The sequence below is a fragment of the Cuculus canorus genome, chromosome 6 (genome assembly GCF_017976375.1).
Source record: "Cuculus canorus isolate bCucCan1 chromosome 6, bCucCan1.pri, whole genome shotgun sequence".
NCBI classification, from domain to species: domain Eukaryota; kingdom Metazoa; phylum Chordata; class Aves; order Cuculiformes; family Cuculidae; genus Cuculus; species Cuculus canorus.
In genome coordinates this window covers 30,220,864-30,238,369 of record NC_071406.1, presented here as the reverse complement: position 1 = coordinate 30,238,369, position 17,506 = coordinate 30,220,864, and the positions used below count along the sequence as shown (strand labels likewise).

Genomic DNA, 17,506 nt, shown 5'->3' with positions numbered 1-17,506 from the left:
CATTATGTTATTACCTTGCTTGTGAGTTGAAGATTAAAGGGAACTCATTCTTTGTCTGGAGGAGCAGTAGTTGAAGAACTAAATGAGGTTTTATATCCTTTGCTGTACTGCCACAGTGTTCAGGATACAGGCTGGTATCAGTCCTTGTTTCCTGTTTCTAGTAGCAGAGCTGACAGCAGTGCAGTCAAGCCAAACAGTCAGATGTGGTGCTGTTGACTTCTTGTTTCGCACACTGAAGTCAGAACTACAACTAGCTAAAAAAGTAGCTCACTAAAGATGAAATTTTTTAGCCAAATGCTTTCTGCAGAAAGGCATAACAAAGTAAGTATCATCTGATGTTCAGGTATTCATGCCACAATGATCCAAGCCCTCAAAGTACGTTAAGTAGATGGATTTTCATAGAAATGCTTGTGAACGTATTAGTGTACTGATCTCAGAGCAATGCAGAAATATCTGCATGGTTGGCAAATTGTACTGAAGATAACATTCCCAAGGAGCTGGAAAAAGTGAGGATTTTTGTGAGAGAAATACAGTATAAATAATTACTTCTGCACTCACATTTGAAATGTAGAGACTGGGATCTAGATGATCAGGAGCTCTGAAACAAAGAAAATACTCTGAGGACACTGGTGCTTTTTGTCTGGATGGATTTTTGTGGATCCATACCTTAGCCAAATTCAGCATCTCTTATAGAGTTGGAGGCCTCTGAGACTCCATTAACCTTAAGAGCCTCCCCTTAAAGCCCTAAACATCTGTTCCTAATCCTCATCAAAGAGATCTTGCAAGATATACGTTCCTTCTGCTATTTACAGTGCTGACCTACACCCAAATGGGTAAAGATGCTGCTGGCCTTGGAAGCCTAGCGTTAAGTGCTTCAGTGTCTAGAGAAAACAGTTTTCAGGAACAAATTTGCATGTAATTGCAAAGCGATGAGGATATACTGCTCTTGTCCATGATATGCAGGTTACTTTGGAGGATGAATATTCAGTTTCAAGATCAGATTTGTCTTGATTGAGGTGACAAGCAGTCAAAACTGACGTGCTCAGGGAGGAAGGCATTAATGACTACAAAAGGAAAAAGAAGTTTCTTTGAAAATAGGGGTGGACATTTTAATTTTCATTTCAACAACTGTGGAATTTTCTCTCAGGGAGATTTAGTACTACCGTTAGCTTGATCTTTGATGTATTTCTGAAAATATATTACTTTTTCAAGTGTAGTTCAGTAAAAATGAAAATTTTCAAGTAGAATGCATTGCATGTGATCTCCCTTTATGATGCAGTTACCATTCCATTAAATGAAACCCTTTATTTAGAGATGTCGGTCTGTCACAAAGCTACGTTCATAAAGTAACATTCATAGTTACTGCTATGAAAACTGAGCGCTCCCTTGCTATCAGGGTTTTTACAGTTGCTGCTCGATACTGTCTGTGGGATCTGAACAAAGACACTCTCAGGCCAGTGCACTTTGTTTCCTACTATAGAATAAATTTTGATCTTACGTTTTGGGGCATAAACATCAGAGTCTAAAGAGCCTTTACAGTAATAACTTTGAATAGGAATATTTCTTCATGATTTCTTGTTGGTGTTAGTAGCTGTTTAAGGATCAAGTAAATTTTAACAACTCTTTACTTACCGTCTTTCCTTTTCCAGATTCCAAAGGGAGTTTACGGAAGGAGCAAAACCAGACTGGACAATTACACGGATTGAACATCCAAGGCTATTAGAATAAAGACCTTCTACAGTCTTTTTATGTACCGTTCTAAATGTTCTGATGTACAAATATCAGGCTATTTTGATCTGTTTTCTCCCTTCCTGCCTTCTCCTCCAAAAGACGGATTAATTTTGTAAGTTTGGTTTTCCCAGATTTTTTTCTGAAACTTAGATTATGCTGCAACATTACAATAAAACTGTTTCCCTGGAGCAAGCTAGTGCAAGTTTAATTAGTACTAATGCTTATGCAACGCATTTTGACAACAAAGTTTCATGCAGGCCGATGTTATGGGTATGTCGACTTTCTTACATTCTGAGAAGAAATGGTACTGCTTGAAGATAAATATCACTTTCATGACTTCTGAGTTATTTTCATGTGTTTCTCTTTTCTATAGGGACTGTACAATATAGAACAATAATATGCAACATGAAATAGAGGTAGATGGACATCTTAGATTGTCTAGGCTTGGCAGTTCATTTTGAGGTGATCTTGCTTTTGCATATATTGGAGATTAAGAGCCATTATCAGTATTTGGTACAGGATTGGAGTATGAAAAAACTTTTAGCATTGCACTGGGAAAATGGATCAAAGACATCTCTATATTTTGAAAAATAAAACCAGCATTCATTTCAATTTAAAAAACTAGAAGCAATTCCAAGTGCAGAGGTTTATGAAAGAAAAATCAGTCTAAACCATGAATTTAAGAGGACCTGACGATGATACTAAATGAAGGCCTCTGTTTGAAATGCTAGTTGAAGAAATAAGCGAATCATTAAAATTGGATGTTGCAAATTAACGATTTCCCATTTCTCTCTGCGGAACATGAGATCCCTGCTGTAAGTAGCTTTATATTTTTATATACAGATCCATCAGGAAATCATTATAACTGTTTTTTTCTTATCCCCCATCTCAACTTTAAAGATAAACTTAACTTTCTACCCAGGCATGCTGTAGAAATTCCTGCAGTGTTTTCAAAATGTAAAATAAGTGTAATTACTGTGATTCACAGTAGTTGTGATTGAAAAGTATGTTAAATTTTCTGTAGTTCAGCTCTTTTGATGCAGTGGTTTAATCAGAAGAATGTTTGACGCTTGACAACAAGTTTTTGTGTCAAATCTTGGCAAAGTAGTTACTGTATTTTGCATTGCCTTAGCAGCAACAGCCTGGCCTTATAGAAGAGAATTTGCGATTTATCCTCTGGACAAAGTTGAGCCATGATAGAGCACCTTGTCTTCAGGGGAGAAACAAAATCTGGTATTTAAAATTATTTATAACAGTTTTGTATACAGTCAGTCTGAAAAAGTTTGAGGCAAAACAAAAAACATTTATTAATCTGTAGGAGATGTGCTGGAGTGATGCTCAATAGTACCATGGCCAGTTTAGCCACTGAGTGATGTGCTCAAGAAACTGCAATCAGCTATATTTAATGTAGGGCAGGAGAAACAAGCAAAACACCAGTGAAGTGTGCAGATACACGTAGAAGTCATGGAGCGAAAGAGAGCAAAAGCCAATGAAGCCATGTTTATATTCGGGAGTAACTGCTTTCTCATTAAAGTAACGGAGGTCTATCTAGAAATGCTGGTATATCTTTATTTGTAATTTGGGCTATTTTAGTGTAGTCTTTGATTGGATACACCAAAAAGGGAGTCTCTGTCATGGCTGATGATGGGTTGCCCTTTTACTGGTGAGTGCTTCATTTTTGGAAGTGAAGGCAGAGTAGTCCCTTCTGTATGACTAATAATAAAAAAAAAAGATTATTTTTTTCATTCACTATAAAATTATGACTAGATATGAATGTGCTCCAGGTTGATAACACATTTTTGCTGAGAAAAAGATGCCGTTGAAAATTTTTACTGCAGTATTTTATTCTTTCAAAGCTGTGTTTGTCTTGTGGGCTTCAGGGTGTGTGTGGTTGTTGGATATTTAAGGGTGTATTTCACCTTAATCTCAGTTTTTAAAATTGTACTCGTGACTACAAATCTCCATCAGATGCAGAACTACCAAAAATAAATCATAATAAGTACTATTACACCAAAAATAAATCAGAAAGGCACATAAATTACTAAGCTTACTGTACTGGAAAGTGGTTTGCTTCCACTGTGAATAAAACTGGTGTAATTAAACTGGATTTACAGTCTAATACTGGCTTCAGAAAAAAACCCACCCAACCCACCAACCCACTCCCCCAAACTGACCCCAAACCAAACTCATTAGGAATGGACAAATGTAAATCTTCAAGAAGAGAGCACTGAAGTTTAGAGGAAGCTTTGCCTCCCTTTTACCTGCCACTCAAATCTAATCATAGGAATTGATCAGACTGAAGTAAACGTCAGTGAAGGGTGTTTGTCATCTTATGGCATCCACATTTTCTCTTGTGGAAATGTTGCTTGTACAGGCAAAAGAGGAACTTCTGGTTTCTGCGTTGCCAGCCAAATGTATCTACCCTAGCCCTCTATTATGTAAGGAAAGAAATATATTTGGTGTTTTCAAGCTAGGTCCTAGTGAATACGTTTCTATTTACTATCAAGATTGTCTCAAATTCTCATGGCAAAAAGAACAAATAAAGGGTTATGTTTGCTATGTCTCGGTCTGAGACTTTAAGGCAAAGAAGAATATTGTGGTATAACTGGGGGATTTCCAATACTGCTATTCAAATACCTTACTCTAAAAATTATAATACCAACTTAAGTGTTCCTGCATTTTTAAAAAATGCTGAAGGAATTGTTTTATTAGAAACATCTCTGTGATTCAGGAGTGATGCTGCTGAACCCGGAACACTGTGTGGGGAGCTATGTGTCACAGCATGAAAGTAATCCCAAATTCTCTTACTGATGCATCTCAGAGACCACCTTAGAAATCACAGTGTATAAGGATCTAGGTGTGCTTTATTTCTTTTCCATCTCCTTGCCTGACTTCCATTTCTGCTGCTGTAATTGCAGTCTGATCTAAAATATTTGCAGTTTTAGCCTGCAAACTTCTTCATTCAGCTCGCACTAGTTCTTGAAAACAATGTTACCAAGTTGGATAGTGATTTTTAGAGTAGAATTCATATCTCTATTAGCAATGCTGACATTTCTGATTCATGTTACACAGAACGGCAAGGTCCAAAGGTGTATGGACTATGCATTGAACTGGGGATGGAGATTCAAAGTACTACATGCTTCCTCCCTGGGTGAAATCTGAAAAATGTTTATTCATGTAGAGTTTGGGAAGCCTTTATTTATTTATTTGTTCAGCTGAAACTGTGGTGATGTTTACTAATTACTGACACTGCTCAACTGTGAACAGCTGCTTGGCACATTTGGCACATTTTCAATCCGTATGTCTAAATGTTGTCAAGCACTAATGAAATCTGGACAGCAAAAACCCTGCTGATTTCCACACCCCTCTCACCAGTAGATGGCCTTGGTCACAAAGCTGTAGTCCTGGCATTAATGGAAGAGTGAGAGGGATAAAGAATAAAATGCTAGAGGCATTGATTCTCATTTAAGTGCTATTTAAATAATTTAAACTTGTCTTATTAAAAAGTCTTGATATTCTTACAGGCTTTCTTCGGGTCAACGATAGTGTCTTCTGTTCTCTCCGCAGTGCCTACCCATTTAGTGTCTGACAGTAGCAAAGCTTAGTTTTGTGTTCAGCATTTTAAAGTATGTTTATCATGTTGATTTTTATTCCTTTCCCACTTGCCCCAGCATTGTCGGATTAATTTGAGGGTGACATTCAGCTTTCTCCAGTTTCTAAGGCATGTTCAAGTTTGACTTCACTTCAGGTTGTATTTAGTTAATTGTTTTAAGGTCTTATGGTTGGAAAGCTGTTTAGTAGTAAAAGTCATATTGTTTGTCACAAATACTATTCATATTCCTTCAAAACTTCTCCAGTCCTGTGCTTCTCTCTTCAATTGGGTGGTGTGATTAAACTTGTTTTGCATCATTGGCCGCAGGTGGGGGCCTTTGAGATTGCTCATAGGCTGCACTTAAGATGTTTCCCAGCTTATATGAGATGGGATACAAGTGTGTGTAACAGGATGTGTTTACAGCTTCATCCTTCCTTGCATTTGGGTAGTAGTCTCTAAGCGCTGGACCAGGCACGTGCAGGAGTATGTAGCTATTAGAAAAGCAAGTGTTGCCTGTGTAGCTGTGCTTTCATTCTCCTAAGGGAGAGGCAGCTGGTCCAAATGGGTTTGCACAGTGAGTACTGACCACAGTAAGTAGTAGAGGTTTTACCTTCTTTTACCTTTTTTCCATTGATGATGTCCTATTCTTTGGGGGTTTTACAGTCCTGCGAGATAAAGATGGAGGTTGAGTAGGTTGCTATATACATCTCCCTTTGTTACAACTCTCTCTTAATTATGTTTTGCCTGAATTCAGTCACAAATGTTTTTACTGATATAACAATTTTTATTGAAGTTGATGGGAAAGCTGTCATGCGTTTTAATGTGAGCAGACCGAGTGCAACTTTTGTTGCTGCCTTTGAAGTTATTCTTTTAGAAATAGAGGTGAGCTAAAATTAAGACATGCTGTAGTTTCTCTTCTGTACCGTTTCCTCCTTCCTTTGCTGTCACAGAACAAAACTCTTAATCGCAAGCTTGGTACCATAGTGCTCAGGATCTATGAGGGAGAGAGCAAGACAAGCCAAGCAAAGCACATGTGAAAGCAAGATCAGATTACAGCAGTGTCAGGCTGTTAGAACAAGATGGTTCACATGGACAGACATGCCTTTTTGGCATTGAAAATCTTCTATCCCCAACTTACTACTGTTGCACGTGGCAGAGGAGATGACATTTCACCAAGGATGCTGCCCTTTGTCTGAAGGACATGGGAGATTTGGCATGTACCAAATGGTGACTTGAACATTCTTCTAAATTATACTTTGCAGTTGACAGTAACCTTTTAAATAACAAGCTCTACTTCATTTGTGTAAAAAGGAAGGATCTGAATGTCCAAGAGTAAAACTGAAGTCCAACCTTAAGTCTGCAGAGATTTCAATCTGATTTGGGGGATGCATGGCAGCAGCTGCCCAGGTAAAGCTGTGGTAAATCAGAGCCAGCTACAGGCTGTCTCTGCCTTACACTAATTAGCAGCTAGCTCATCCCTGGAAATCAGGAATTAAAAATGGAAGGGAGGGAAATGCCTTGATAATCCCTCTCTTCTGAATTTTCTGGAACCACTTGGCAAGTGCAGTACCTGTAACTTGAGTAACAGCTACCAAGTCTGGAGTCTGAAGCTTTGGTGGTGCAGTTTGAGTATGTGGGTAGCCTTGTTAAAGGCCATGGATCTGTTTCTGTGCTTGCTGGCAGTGTTACACTGTTTGAGGGCCTTCATGCTTCTTATCTGCAGTACACCCAGACAAGGTCATTACTTGTGATGTTATTTTTTTGTAATGTGCGTATCACTTTATAATGGTTGGGGGGATTTTTATATATCCTTTCAGAGGGAGCAAGGGTGAGAGAATGCAACATAAAGTGAAGAGCAAGCAAATTAAAATGAATTTGTGGAGTCTGTAAGTCATGTCCTGCAAAACACTGTCTGTTAAACAGGTGAACATCTAACCACTGCTGGCTTGATTGGGGTGGAAATTAGCTCATGAAGAAATCTACCTTGGATTGGCAGCTGCCTGAGATCTCTCATTTCTTGTACGTTTAATGAATGTGCATAAGCTATATTCTGTAGTGAGCTCAAGTCAGGCACTTTGTGCTTTTTAATTCCCTGTGAGGTCCTTTAGGTCTGTCTCAGGCTCAGCCTGCTATAACAACCTTCTGAGCTGTTAGCCTGTTCCCTATGGTTTTGTCATTAGTGTCATTAAGACACATTTTTTTTCCTGAGAAAAGAGGTGTTTTTCATAAAGTAGAACAATAGAGAAATCACTGATCCTTTGGGTGCGGTGTGCATTTCTTGTTGGTGTAGGTTACGATCTTCATTATTAATACACTGAATTCTGTATGGGCTTCTGCTGAGAAGTGCTTTTAGAAGGCATCATTCCTGCTGTTGTAGTTCAGTCTTTGCATATAAAAGCATTGTACAACCCACTGGTGAGAGAATTAGACTGTGTGATTTCACTCTTGCCATAAAGTTCCAGCCCTCTGTCTAAGAGGACAGTGAAACATTTGTACAAGTACTTGTGAAGACTCGTCTTGGCTTGGGTTATAAACTGTTAGACTGTGTATCTACTGAAGTTTCAGAAGCAAATTTGGTGATGATATTTTGAGTCTGAATTTATATCAGCCTTCAGCTGCATTAAAACGATGATAATTAAATCTTAGGTAGCGTGATTTCTCCCATGAGTAAAGGACATCTTTTTATGTTGTCATTTGTGTTATTCTGTGGTGACGTTTATTTGTATTTTGTTTTTTATTCTCTCCTAGTAACTAGGAGTTAGTCAGGGCAGCAGAAAATGTTCCATTGCTGAAAGATAGTATAGATGTCTAAGGGAAAAGCGAATTCTTTATCTGGTCAGTCATTCTTACATGTTTCATCTTCTACTTGCAGATTTTGGGTTGGAAAGAAGTGGGGGTTTTGAATGCCAGATTGATAAGCTTCACCATCCTTCTCTGCAGCGGAGATTGTGTATTTTGCAGTTTTCTGCCAACACAGCGTCCCTGGGTACAGTTTGTGCTGCAGGATCTCCTGCAGTGTACAATTGAATGTCTTGCTTTCATTTTACTGAAGTATGTGGGTTTTGTCAGTGTAACCGGGTGAAAGTGCCTGTGTTAGGGTGGAGATCTGCTTAAGTGATCTCATGGCTCCTTCTGCCAAAATCTGTAAATCATAATAGCAGTAGAGAGAGGAAGGGGATCAAAGGTGGATGGTGATGCCAGATTCGTATAAAGAGGAAGCTGTGTGTATTCTCACTTTTCAGAGTAACAGCCCTGAAATGGAACCAAATTCTGAAAAGCTGAGAAAAGTAAAAACACTGTGAGAGGCTCAGTTTTGTAACAAGATGTTGTTCTCTAGCTGCTCATCTCCACTAAAAGGTAGACAAGTATTTATCTCAGAAATGTCAGTGTTTTACTTCCTTTTGCCAGGACACCACCTCAGAATCCTACAAGAAATTCTCCTTTCCACTGGGATATTGGCAACACAAATAGGCAATAGATTTTTTTCTTGATTGTGTGATAAAAATAGAATATTCTCTGTGTTATCAGGAAGATACTCCATCTAGAAGGTTTACAGTGACTTTTCTCAGTTGTGAGGGAAGTCTTCAGAAAACTTTAAAATATGAAAGCACGTCTGCTGAAGCCTTTGTTTGTGAGACTCTCCATTCTGTTCAGCTACTGTCAGTGCCTACTCATGAGACTGTCCGATACATTCACTCTGCAGTCAGACAGCCGCCTTCCTTTTCTGCTTACTTATTTTCACACGACTCTCTTTTTCTCTAACCTTCTTGTACATGTAGCATTTGTACACTGCCAATTCAGGTGGTTAGCTGGTGATACGTGTTTGTAGATGCATTAATCTCACTGGCGTCTCAGAATCATTTGGCTGTCTTCTCAAAGATCTAGCCTAAGCAGAGTTGAGCGCCCTGCTGCAGATGAGCATGCTGCATTTATCTGGAGTTGAAATAATTTCCTTTAATTTCATACTTCTGTGTTCTTAAGCTTGATTTGCAGGATCTCATTTCTTCTGTTAAGGACAGTAGCAAAGAGTACTTGAGACCTCTCACTAGCATTATTTCTGATACTGTTGTGACCAGTAAGAAATTCTTTCTCTGTTTCATTGCGTTTTTTTGTCCAATGACATGTTACTACTATAATCTTTTTTCACTTCGTCTTTAATCCTGTGTGTTCTTAGTCTTTGTACAATATGTTCTTCCTTCTCTCTTGTTCCTTTTGCTTTCTCTGTGGTGCATTGTGATGATTTCTCTTCATGTTATGCCCAGAAAAATAAAATAAATAAAAAAATCTGTTTCTAAGATTATGCCCGAAGCTACTTAAAAAAAAAAGAAAGGCTTTTCAAACAATGCAAGAGGAAGGGCAGCACTGGTTTCCTGTTCTCAGCTTTTCATGAGCTCTTATCTTGCTGCTTGTCTGCCTGTCTCTGCTTGGACAGGCATAGCTGTGCTGCTTGAAGTCAAGGCCTGTCTGGATACAAGGGACTCTGAAAACTGAGCAGAATACTGTCATAGCACATGCCTTCTCTTGCAAAGATCTTTAGTCATATTCTTCTTATGTAAATTGATAATCCTAACAATACAGTCTGATATGTAAAATTTCTATGTCCATTCAATCACCAATCCAGCCAATTGTTTGAGCACAAGAGACCTAATTGTTTGCTTCTGTGCTGCTTTACTAAAACAATGATCCTTTGATCTTTCCTTATTGATAAAATCTTTCTTGAACTTTCACTAGACATCAGTTTAAAGAATTCTCCCTGTATTTAGGTGTAGAATGAGCCACTAAGCAAAGTTTCAGTTAGGTATATAGTGTTGCTCGCTTGCTTCTTAGCTGTTTTGCTGGACTTTGTGGTTTGTAAGAGCTGTTGTGGGGGAGTTCTGAATCATTTTCTCATCTCTTTTTAATTTCTTGTTTACACTCACAACAGGCTGCCTGGTTTAGTAGTCTTCTATATTTCTCCCTAGTGGACTATATTTCCTGTTTTCTTTGTGAACAGCACCATATGTAATTGTTTTACCGTTCTTGCTTTCTTCATGAATGATTTAGGAACTATTTTGAAGCTTTTACCCAGATATACATCCCCCTCCCTCGTGTGTTGGCTCTTCATGTTCCCAAGTTAGTCCTGCATGAGAGTGGCTTGAAATCCACATATGCATTTTCACATATTTCCATTCTCTTTGCCTACACTTCCATTGCAGTTCTTTGAAGTCTTGACAGCAATTTTGCAGCCTGCCTTTACTGACTCCACAGCAATTTGGAACATACAGGTATCTGAGAGAAGTGGCTTGACACTGTACTTCAGGTGTTCTTACACTGATAGTCCTGACTATTGATGAAGACTATGACTAGATATATGTGGTCTTTGTGGGCTTAGTTTGGATTATTGTTTTGTTTTGGTTTGGGGTGGGTTGTTTTTTGGGTTTTTTTGCCAAGTGCTGCATCCAACGTAACGTTTCATAAAGTAAATCACTGAATAAATTTGTAATTTCTGTCATCCGGGCCCTAAATGCCTGAGGTGCTTCCTGCTGCATATTCACAGGGCTGAAGTTGCACATAATCAAAATCCTGTCACTTCAGCATCAATTATTTTATTGAGTCATTTTATTCAAATGCTTTTTCTTGTTCAGTGTTCTTTGGTGTGCATCAAACACTTGCACGTTAGTCCTACAGTCTGCTGTAGCAGCTTAACTTGGATTAATTTCTTATGCTGCTTAGTTTGTGAAACAGCTCTGGTTTTGAGTTCGAGTTTCTGTTTCCCACACTTCATCTGTTTCTCCTTCCCCCAAGAAATTTTCCAGAAAGATTGTATTTTCAGTCTGGCCCTAAATACAGATCAAAGATCCTAAATAGGAAACACTGTATGTGTTCAGAGGATTTAAATGTAGCATGGTTATTATCACTTGTTTAAATTGCCTTTTATAATTTCCATCCCATGATTTCTGCCAATGCAGATGAGCAACAACAAGTAAACATGGAAGAAAAGTCGCTTTGGGAACACAGGAGTCTGGGAAAAGAGTACTGAGGAGAGATATGGACTTGTAGCTTTCCCCTTTTGTTTTGTCTTCCCAGGCAAGAGAGGACTGTGGTGCATGGAATTTCTCTAGATGCTGTGCAAACTACTGTGCAATTAATGTTGTGCTGGGGTGGGTCTGTCAGAGTTTTTAAAACCTCACACTGCAGACCGGCATGAGGGCGTCCTTAGGCAGTTCTTTAAATAAAAGGCACCAAAGGAAGCCCCCATGTGACGTAAGGCATAAACAGTTCAGGGGGGTCAGAAGGCATGTGTAAATGTATGACATGCTGGCAAAATAATCCTAGTGGTTAAAGCATTGTTTCAGTCTTGCTCAATTTCCTCATGCTTGATTCTCAAATGTAATGAAATTCCTAAACAACAACTGTCCTTTAAATTTGCTATACTGCTTCATATTTTCCTGGGTATATGGCTGTTTAAGCAGCTAACAGCCAGGGGTTTAATAGTGTATTTGTAAGAAGGACAGGGTATGGAAACCTAAGGTATATATCGCTTCTGAAAAGGTGGTGTATACATACAGAAGTGTTTGTATGTGCTCCCCAAGCCAATCATCATGACTGGTCTTTCTAAATCATTGAGAAGTGAAAAACCTGTTTTGCATGCAGCTTTCAGAGCATTTTATCCAATATGCTCATTTACAGGCGGAAGCAGGAGAGGCGGGGGTGGAGGAGGCCTTGAGTATCCAGATTCACTTGCTGAGCCGACAAGAGAATGCAGTTCTACAGTCTCAGCCTAGCGCAGCGTCTGTCAGGTCACAGCCTACCTACAATGTTTGTTCTTTCAGAGCATGCAGCTTGCTTGTTTGAGACCTGATGGCTCTCCTTGTCCGAAGGCCTGCATACCTAGGGATTTTCAGTGAATTAGTGAATGGTACTAGGCAGTTGCACTGCTGAAGTTGGGTCACATCTTATGGGTCACATCAAAGCCTGTTTAGTCATATAAATTACTCTCTTTGATTTCAGCATGCTTCAGAATAGGCTGCAATTCACTGAGGAGCCTGACCACTCAAAAAATAAGGTGCTGCTGAGTAGCCCCAGTCCTACTAGATATTACATAGCAGTACCATGGATTGCACAGTTTTACTCTTGTTTTGTGGATTTCTAGGGATTTTGGTTTGTTGGTTGTTTGCGATTGGTTGCAGACTTTATAGTTTCAGTTTTATAAATCCAAGCCTTGATTTCCCAGTTTGAGAAGTTTTCTTGAGAGCTACGTGGAGCGTGTTCCTGAGTCTTACTCTGTGTGTTGCTTTGTCACAGAGCAGGAGCAATGACTTTGCTCTCCTCACCGAGTGTAGCTCACAGCCCAGCTTTGCATGAAACCAACCCTGTTCTACCCTAGTGTCATCCTGGAGCAGTAAAACAGACTCTGGGGTGTTATGTTGAGGATGGCCTGCCTGCCAGAGCAGCTGTATGCTGCTTTCCTCAGAGCAGTGGAGCTCTCTGAGCCGCCCCTCTCCATGAGTCAAATTGCTTAGTGTTGTGCTTCAAATGCTTCCCTGACTTGATGTGTCAGGCTAAAGCTTCCTGTTACAATATTAATTTAAGACCTAAGTACCAGTGGCTTATTTTTCTGCATGATAATTCTCTTTCCTATTTAATAGTCCTCTGAGTTATACGGAGGGTCAAAGTTGGAGCTTCCTGGCCGTCAAGAGGAAGGGGAAGTGGGAAAAGGCATGTGCAGGACACTGATGAAAAGAGGCAGAGCTTGAATTAGTGTGACACGTGGAGTATTTTGGTTCAGCAATCAAATTGTGTACTGTACTGCTTGCCAAAATAGAAGAAACGCAGCTAGCTCTCTCTTGCAAGCTTGCTCTCCTGTGTTTGTTAGCTTACCTTAAATCTTCATCTTATTTATAAGCTCTGACCCAGACTTCTCATTAGCCATTCCTGAAACGCTAGAAAAGGAAAGCAGAAGGCAATTCCTGCTTCATGTCGTTCTCTGGTTAACAGCTGTGCCTCTCAGAGAAAAGAGAAAATAGCCAGTGGTGAAAAAATCTTGCCACGCTCACCCTCCTGAGTAAAGAGCACAGCTGCAGCATGTGCTGCTTCTCCTCAGGCCCCTCATGTGGCAGCAGTCAGCACAATGCTTGCTTCTAAGTACTCCACAGTGCAAACAGTTTCATTGTGGGCAAAGAAATGTTCACTCTTCTCCATTGAGCCCCTTGGCTACCTCCTCCCTCTGTTAATTCTTTGCTATTTTTAATTTTTAAAAAACTGTCCTAGCCTGGGCTCCCAAAGGAATACAGACTGCCTGGAACTCATTAAGTTCTTGTTTCAGCTATATCAGCCTGGTCCAGCAGTCATGAGCTTTGTGGAAGCGTGAGAAATCATTTATATTCAGTCTCTGTGATCAGCCTTGCAGTGCTGGGTTGCAGCATCCAACCTTCTTTCAGCAGCAGTTCTCCCTTGTGGAGCCAAATCTCTGCATTTGAACAGGTGCTTGGGCAGATCACTGTCCCAAAATGACTCTTACTATGTCAGACTGTCATCTGCATAGCTGATGACCTCCTGATATTACATACTAACCTTCCCCCTTAGTTGTTTGTTGTCCTGGTCCAATATTGCTGACCACAAGCAGTCAAAAGTGATGGTACTGACTTAATATTTGTTAAACCTATTTGTAAAACACACTAAACTCGGAGATCTTGCTCCTTTTGGTTTGTTTTATTTTGGCTTTCTCAGCTTGTGTGCTCGTTAGAGGCTATTTTTTTTTCCCAAGCTTTTCTCTGTGATGTTTAAGGCCAGGAGTTGTGTATCTTCCAGTGCCACTGAGACTGTCCCCACTTCACCTCCTTGTAGGAGATGGGGGTTTAGGTTCTATGCAAGCCATAATAACAATCACAGCAGTCGGTAACAGTGCTTACTCATGTTTGCAGATGGAGACGATACACAGACATGAGCTAATTGACCAGCTGTGCCTGCAAAAACAGAAAAAGGGCCCTAGATCTTTTAATCTGTGCATTGACATTTGAGATTCTCTTTTACTTTTTCAAGTGGGACATAACCTTGCTTTAAGGAGGCAGTGCCATTCTTGTCCAAACTGTATTTTGTTAGTCAAAGCCATCTAAACACGGTTCTGCTAGCTGCTGTCTCCTGAAGCTTAAACTTTCCACCTTTTCTGGTTGAAAGAGATTTTTTAAAGTACTATCAAGAGTCTACCTTGCTTGCATTCTTCAGTCCTGCTTAGGAAGGGAAAGCACTTCTAATCCTCCCAACCCAGGAGAATTTGAATGCATAGACAAAACTTACAGTCTCTCAGTATTCCTCTTCCGTATAGATGTTTTACATATATAATTATTAACAAAACTTCCCAGTACTTACTAGAACTACATCTTCCATAAGGCCAGAATTCATAGTAGTCCCTGGGGCATAAGTAAGATCAGCACCCACAACCATTACTTTTTCTGGTAGGAAGGTCAGAGTGCAGGAGGATGTTCTAGTATAGCAAACAATTCCTTTAAATGTTTGGTGTCTGTGCAAATGAAAAAAGAGTGCCTTTGCATTTAAATTACCCAGTTTTTATTCTCTTATCTAGAATATTAGAGACAATTTTTGTAATTGATAGAGAATTTGCTTCTCACTGACAAAAAAGTAGGCTATACTACGAAACTGGATCACCTTTTTTCGATGAACAAAAAATTCTCTTGACTAGTTTAGTTCCTGCCCTAGAATGAAATCTGGGTGGTTCACCTCTACTCATGTGTATATACACTTACACGCATCTGTGGAAAGCTGGAGGAATTAACAAGGATTCTGGGATAATATAGGGAATTTTTAAGAATAAGCCTGCCTGTTGCCTAGAATTTGTTACTGCTTCTAGAGATCTGACTGAAAGAGGCAAGCCTCACACTGAAAACAATGGTTTATTGAGGATCATCTTAAGTTAACGGGGATCGAATTGTTGAGAATCTTGTTGTTGGTTAACATGACTGTTGAAAGATCTGGAAGGGGTGACTTATCATGTTGACTCTAGGGCTGTGCTTCTGTCTGCATAAGTAAATAAATGTCCCCTATGTGGATGTCTGTGTGTCACTGTTTTAGTTACAATCAAAATTCCAGCTGGTAAATCTGTTTGGTGTCTGTCTTCAAAGCCATCTTACTGTCTTATCCTTATTCATTTAAAAAAAAAACCAGATGCTCCTGTCCTTCTACAATACATCCACTTTTTTTCCTGGATGCTAATCTCAGCATTTTCCATTTAAGGTCCTTATTGGAAGGATGTTGCAGAGATGGAAGCATTGGTTTGAAGATATCGGTCGGTTGCAGTCCCAGGTTTTGAAATGCAAAGACCCAGGCTCCATTCTGACCTCTACCAGCCAGGCCACCAGTCTGTCTAGTAACGAGGTGGGTTGGACCTGGCGTATCTCTCCTACCCAAAGTGATTGTTTTACACATGGTGAGGCAGTAGAGGCAAAGGATGGAACAGCAATGTTTGAGGAAAACTGTCTTGGGTTAGGGGACCTTTCCTGGAAAAATAAATGAAGTGCTGGAGGTAATGAGCATAGCTCATTGTAAAGGAAACCGCTTCAAAACACCACAAGGAACAGTGCAGCACCAGTTGAGGCAGACACTTTTGCATGACTCTCCCAAATGATTCCCTGTAATTAGACTGCATTGGCTCAGGCTGAAGAAGAAAGAGAATGTTGAAAGACAGCTTTGGAAATTTTTTATTGTTTATATATGGAAAGCATGTGTTTTGCCTTAGCATAGTGTTTACATTCTGTGAGTCTGCATGCACTAACTTGAATTGACTGTTTATAAAGTATATGAAATGCACCCTTGTGGTAGCATTTATCCACTCCCTGCTTTCTTCCAGGGAAATTAATTGCCTTTCTGGTAAACGTTGTTCCTGGAGCTGGAAGTATCAGGGAAGAAGAGTTTGTGAGTGGGCTCTTTGATATTCCCTGAATCTGCAAAATACCTTTGTGCCACATGCCTAAAAGATTCTCCTTGTGTTCTTGCTCAGAAGGGAAAAGGGAAGTTTTACTGACACACGAAGGAGAGCTCTCACAAGGATAAGGAAAACATCTCAATGTAAAATGCCTCTAAAATGACAAGACCTGGCAGTGAGACACTGAGCTATTTCATAGCATCATGATTAATTGAGCAGGATTAGGATGTAAAGCTGAAGTCTATCCTTTGGCCAAGGTTTTTGCCTAACGTGATGCTTTTAGTGTTCCCAGTACAGGCTATTGCTATGAATGCCATACAGTCACCCATCACTTCAAAGACTGTGGAGCACAATTGCTTCTAGTTATAGATATGAACAATTATGCTAATGTTATGAAATGGCCAATGCTAAGTTGTTTTGTTCATTTGTTTGCTTACTTGCATTCCAAACTCCGTGAAGTCACCTTCCTTAGTGAAACTTATATTTGAATCAGGCAGAGGGCACCAGTAATGTCTATGACTTGAAATTTCAAAAATGTTGAACTCTGGACGAATGGATGTACACATGACTCTTTCATTATTTTGCATTAAAATTCAGGTGGTTTTAATTTGGACCAAAATAATCTTTGCTGTACATTAGAGATAACTTTGGCCTTGTGTATTTATGGAGTTAGCTTGTAGTTAATTCGGGCAGATGTGAGGAAAATGTATGCAAGCACTGAAGTAGTTTGAACAAAAATAGGTAACGTAATTTACTGGTTTGATAACTGCCATCCTTTTCCATCACAGTAAAGAATCATTTTATGAACCTCTTGATGATTGATCACAATGTCAAAAGCCTTGTGGGGTACAGAAAGCAGATTACTTAGAATTTTGTAGCATTTTCTCACTTATCAGCATACACTTCTATAGAGGAAAAATGTAACTTGGATAGTATTTTAAAGTTTAACTCTTTGGATGCATATCTCTGATGATAAATATATGAAATTTAAGAACCTGATTTATGGCTGAAGGAAGGCAAGTTGTTTCATTGTTCCTTTCCCACGCAGGCCACTTTGAAGTCCTTTATGCTGCTTCCATTACGGGAAGCTGTAGATACTCAGAAAAAGAAGCACTATCTGCTTTATTAAGTGACCTGTCACAGATGACAGATAATTGTTAGTGATCTTGTTACCATGAATAGAAGGTTTGGTACATGAACAGTGCCGATAATGTATTTATAGAAAACGTATTTAATTTGTAGAGAATTTATAAGCAGCTCCCCCT

General features: G+C 39.4%; 1 protein-coding gene across 2 annotated transcripts in view; it reads left to right on the top strand.

Annotated features, from left to right (window-relative positions):
- MAIP1 (matrix AAA peptidase interacting protein 1) overlaps positions 1-17,506 on the top strand; it is a 23,535-nt gene extending 6,029 nt beyond the window's left edge. Inside the window, exons 5-7 of one of the 2 annotated variants that reach the window (XR_008450432.1) lie at positions 1,650-1,843; positions 15,554-15,694; positions 16,167-17,506. Coding sequence is in view for 1 of the 2 variants with exons in the window: in XM_009561214.2 (XP_009559509.2) it covers positions 1,650-1,728 (79 nt within the window). In the remaining variant the exon portion in view is untranslated. Of the gene's footprint in view, positions 1-1,649; positions 5,291-15,553; positions 15,695-16,166 lie in introns of those variants that run through there. The other variant, XM_009561214.2, reaches the window with a different exon arrangement.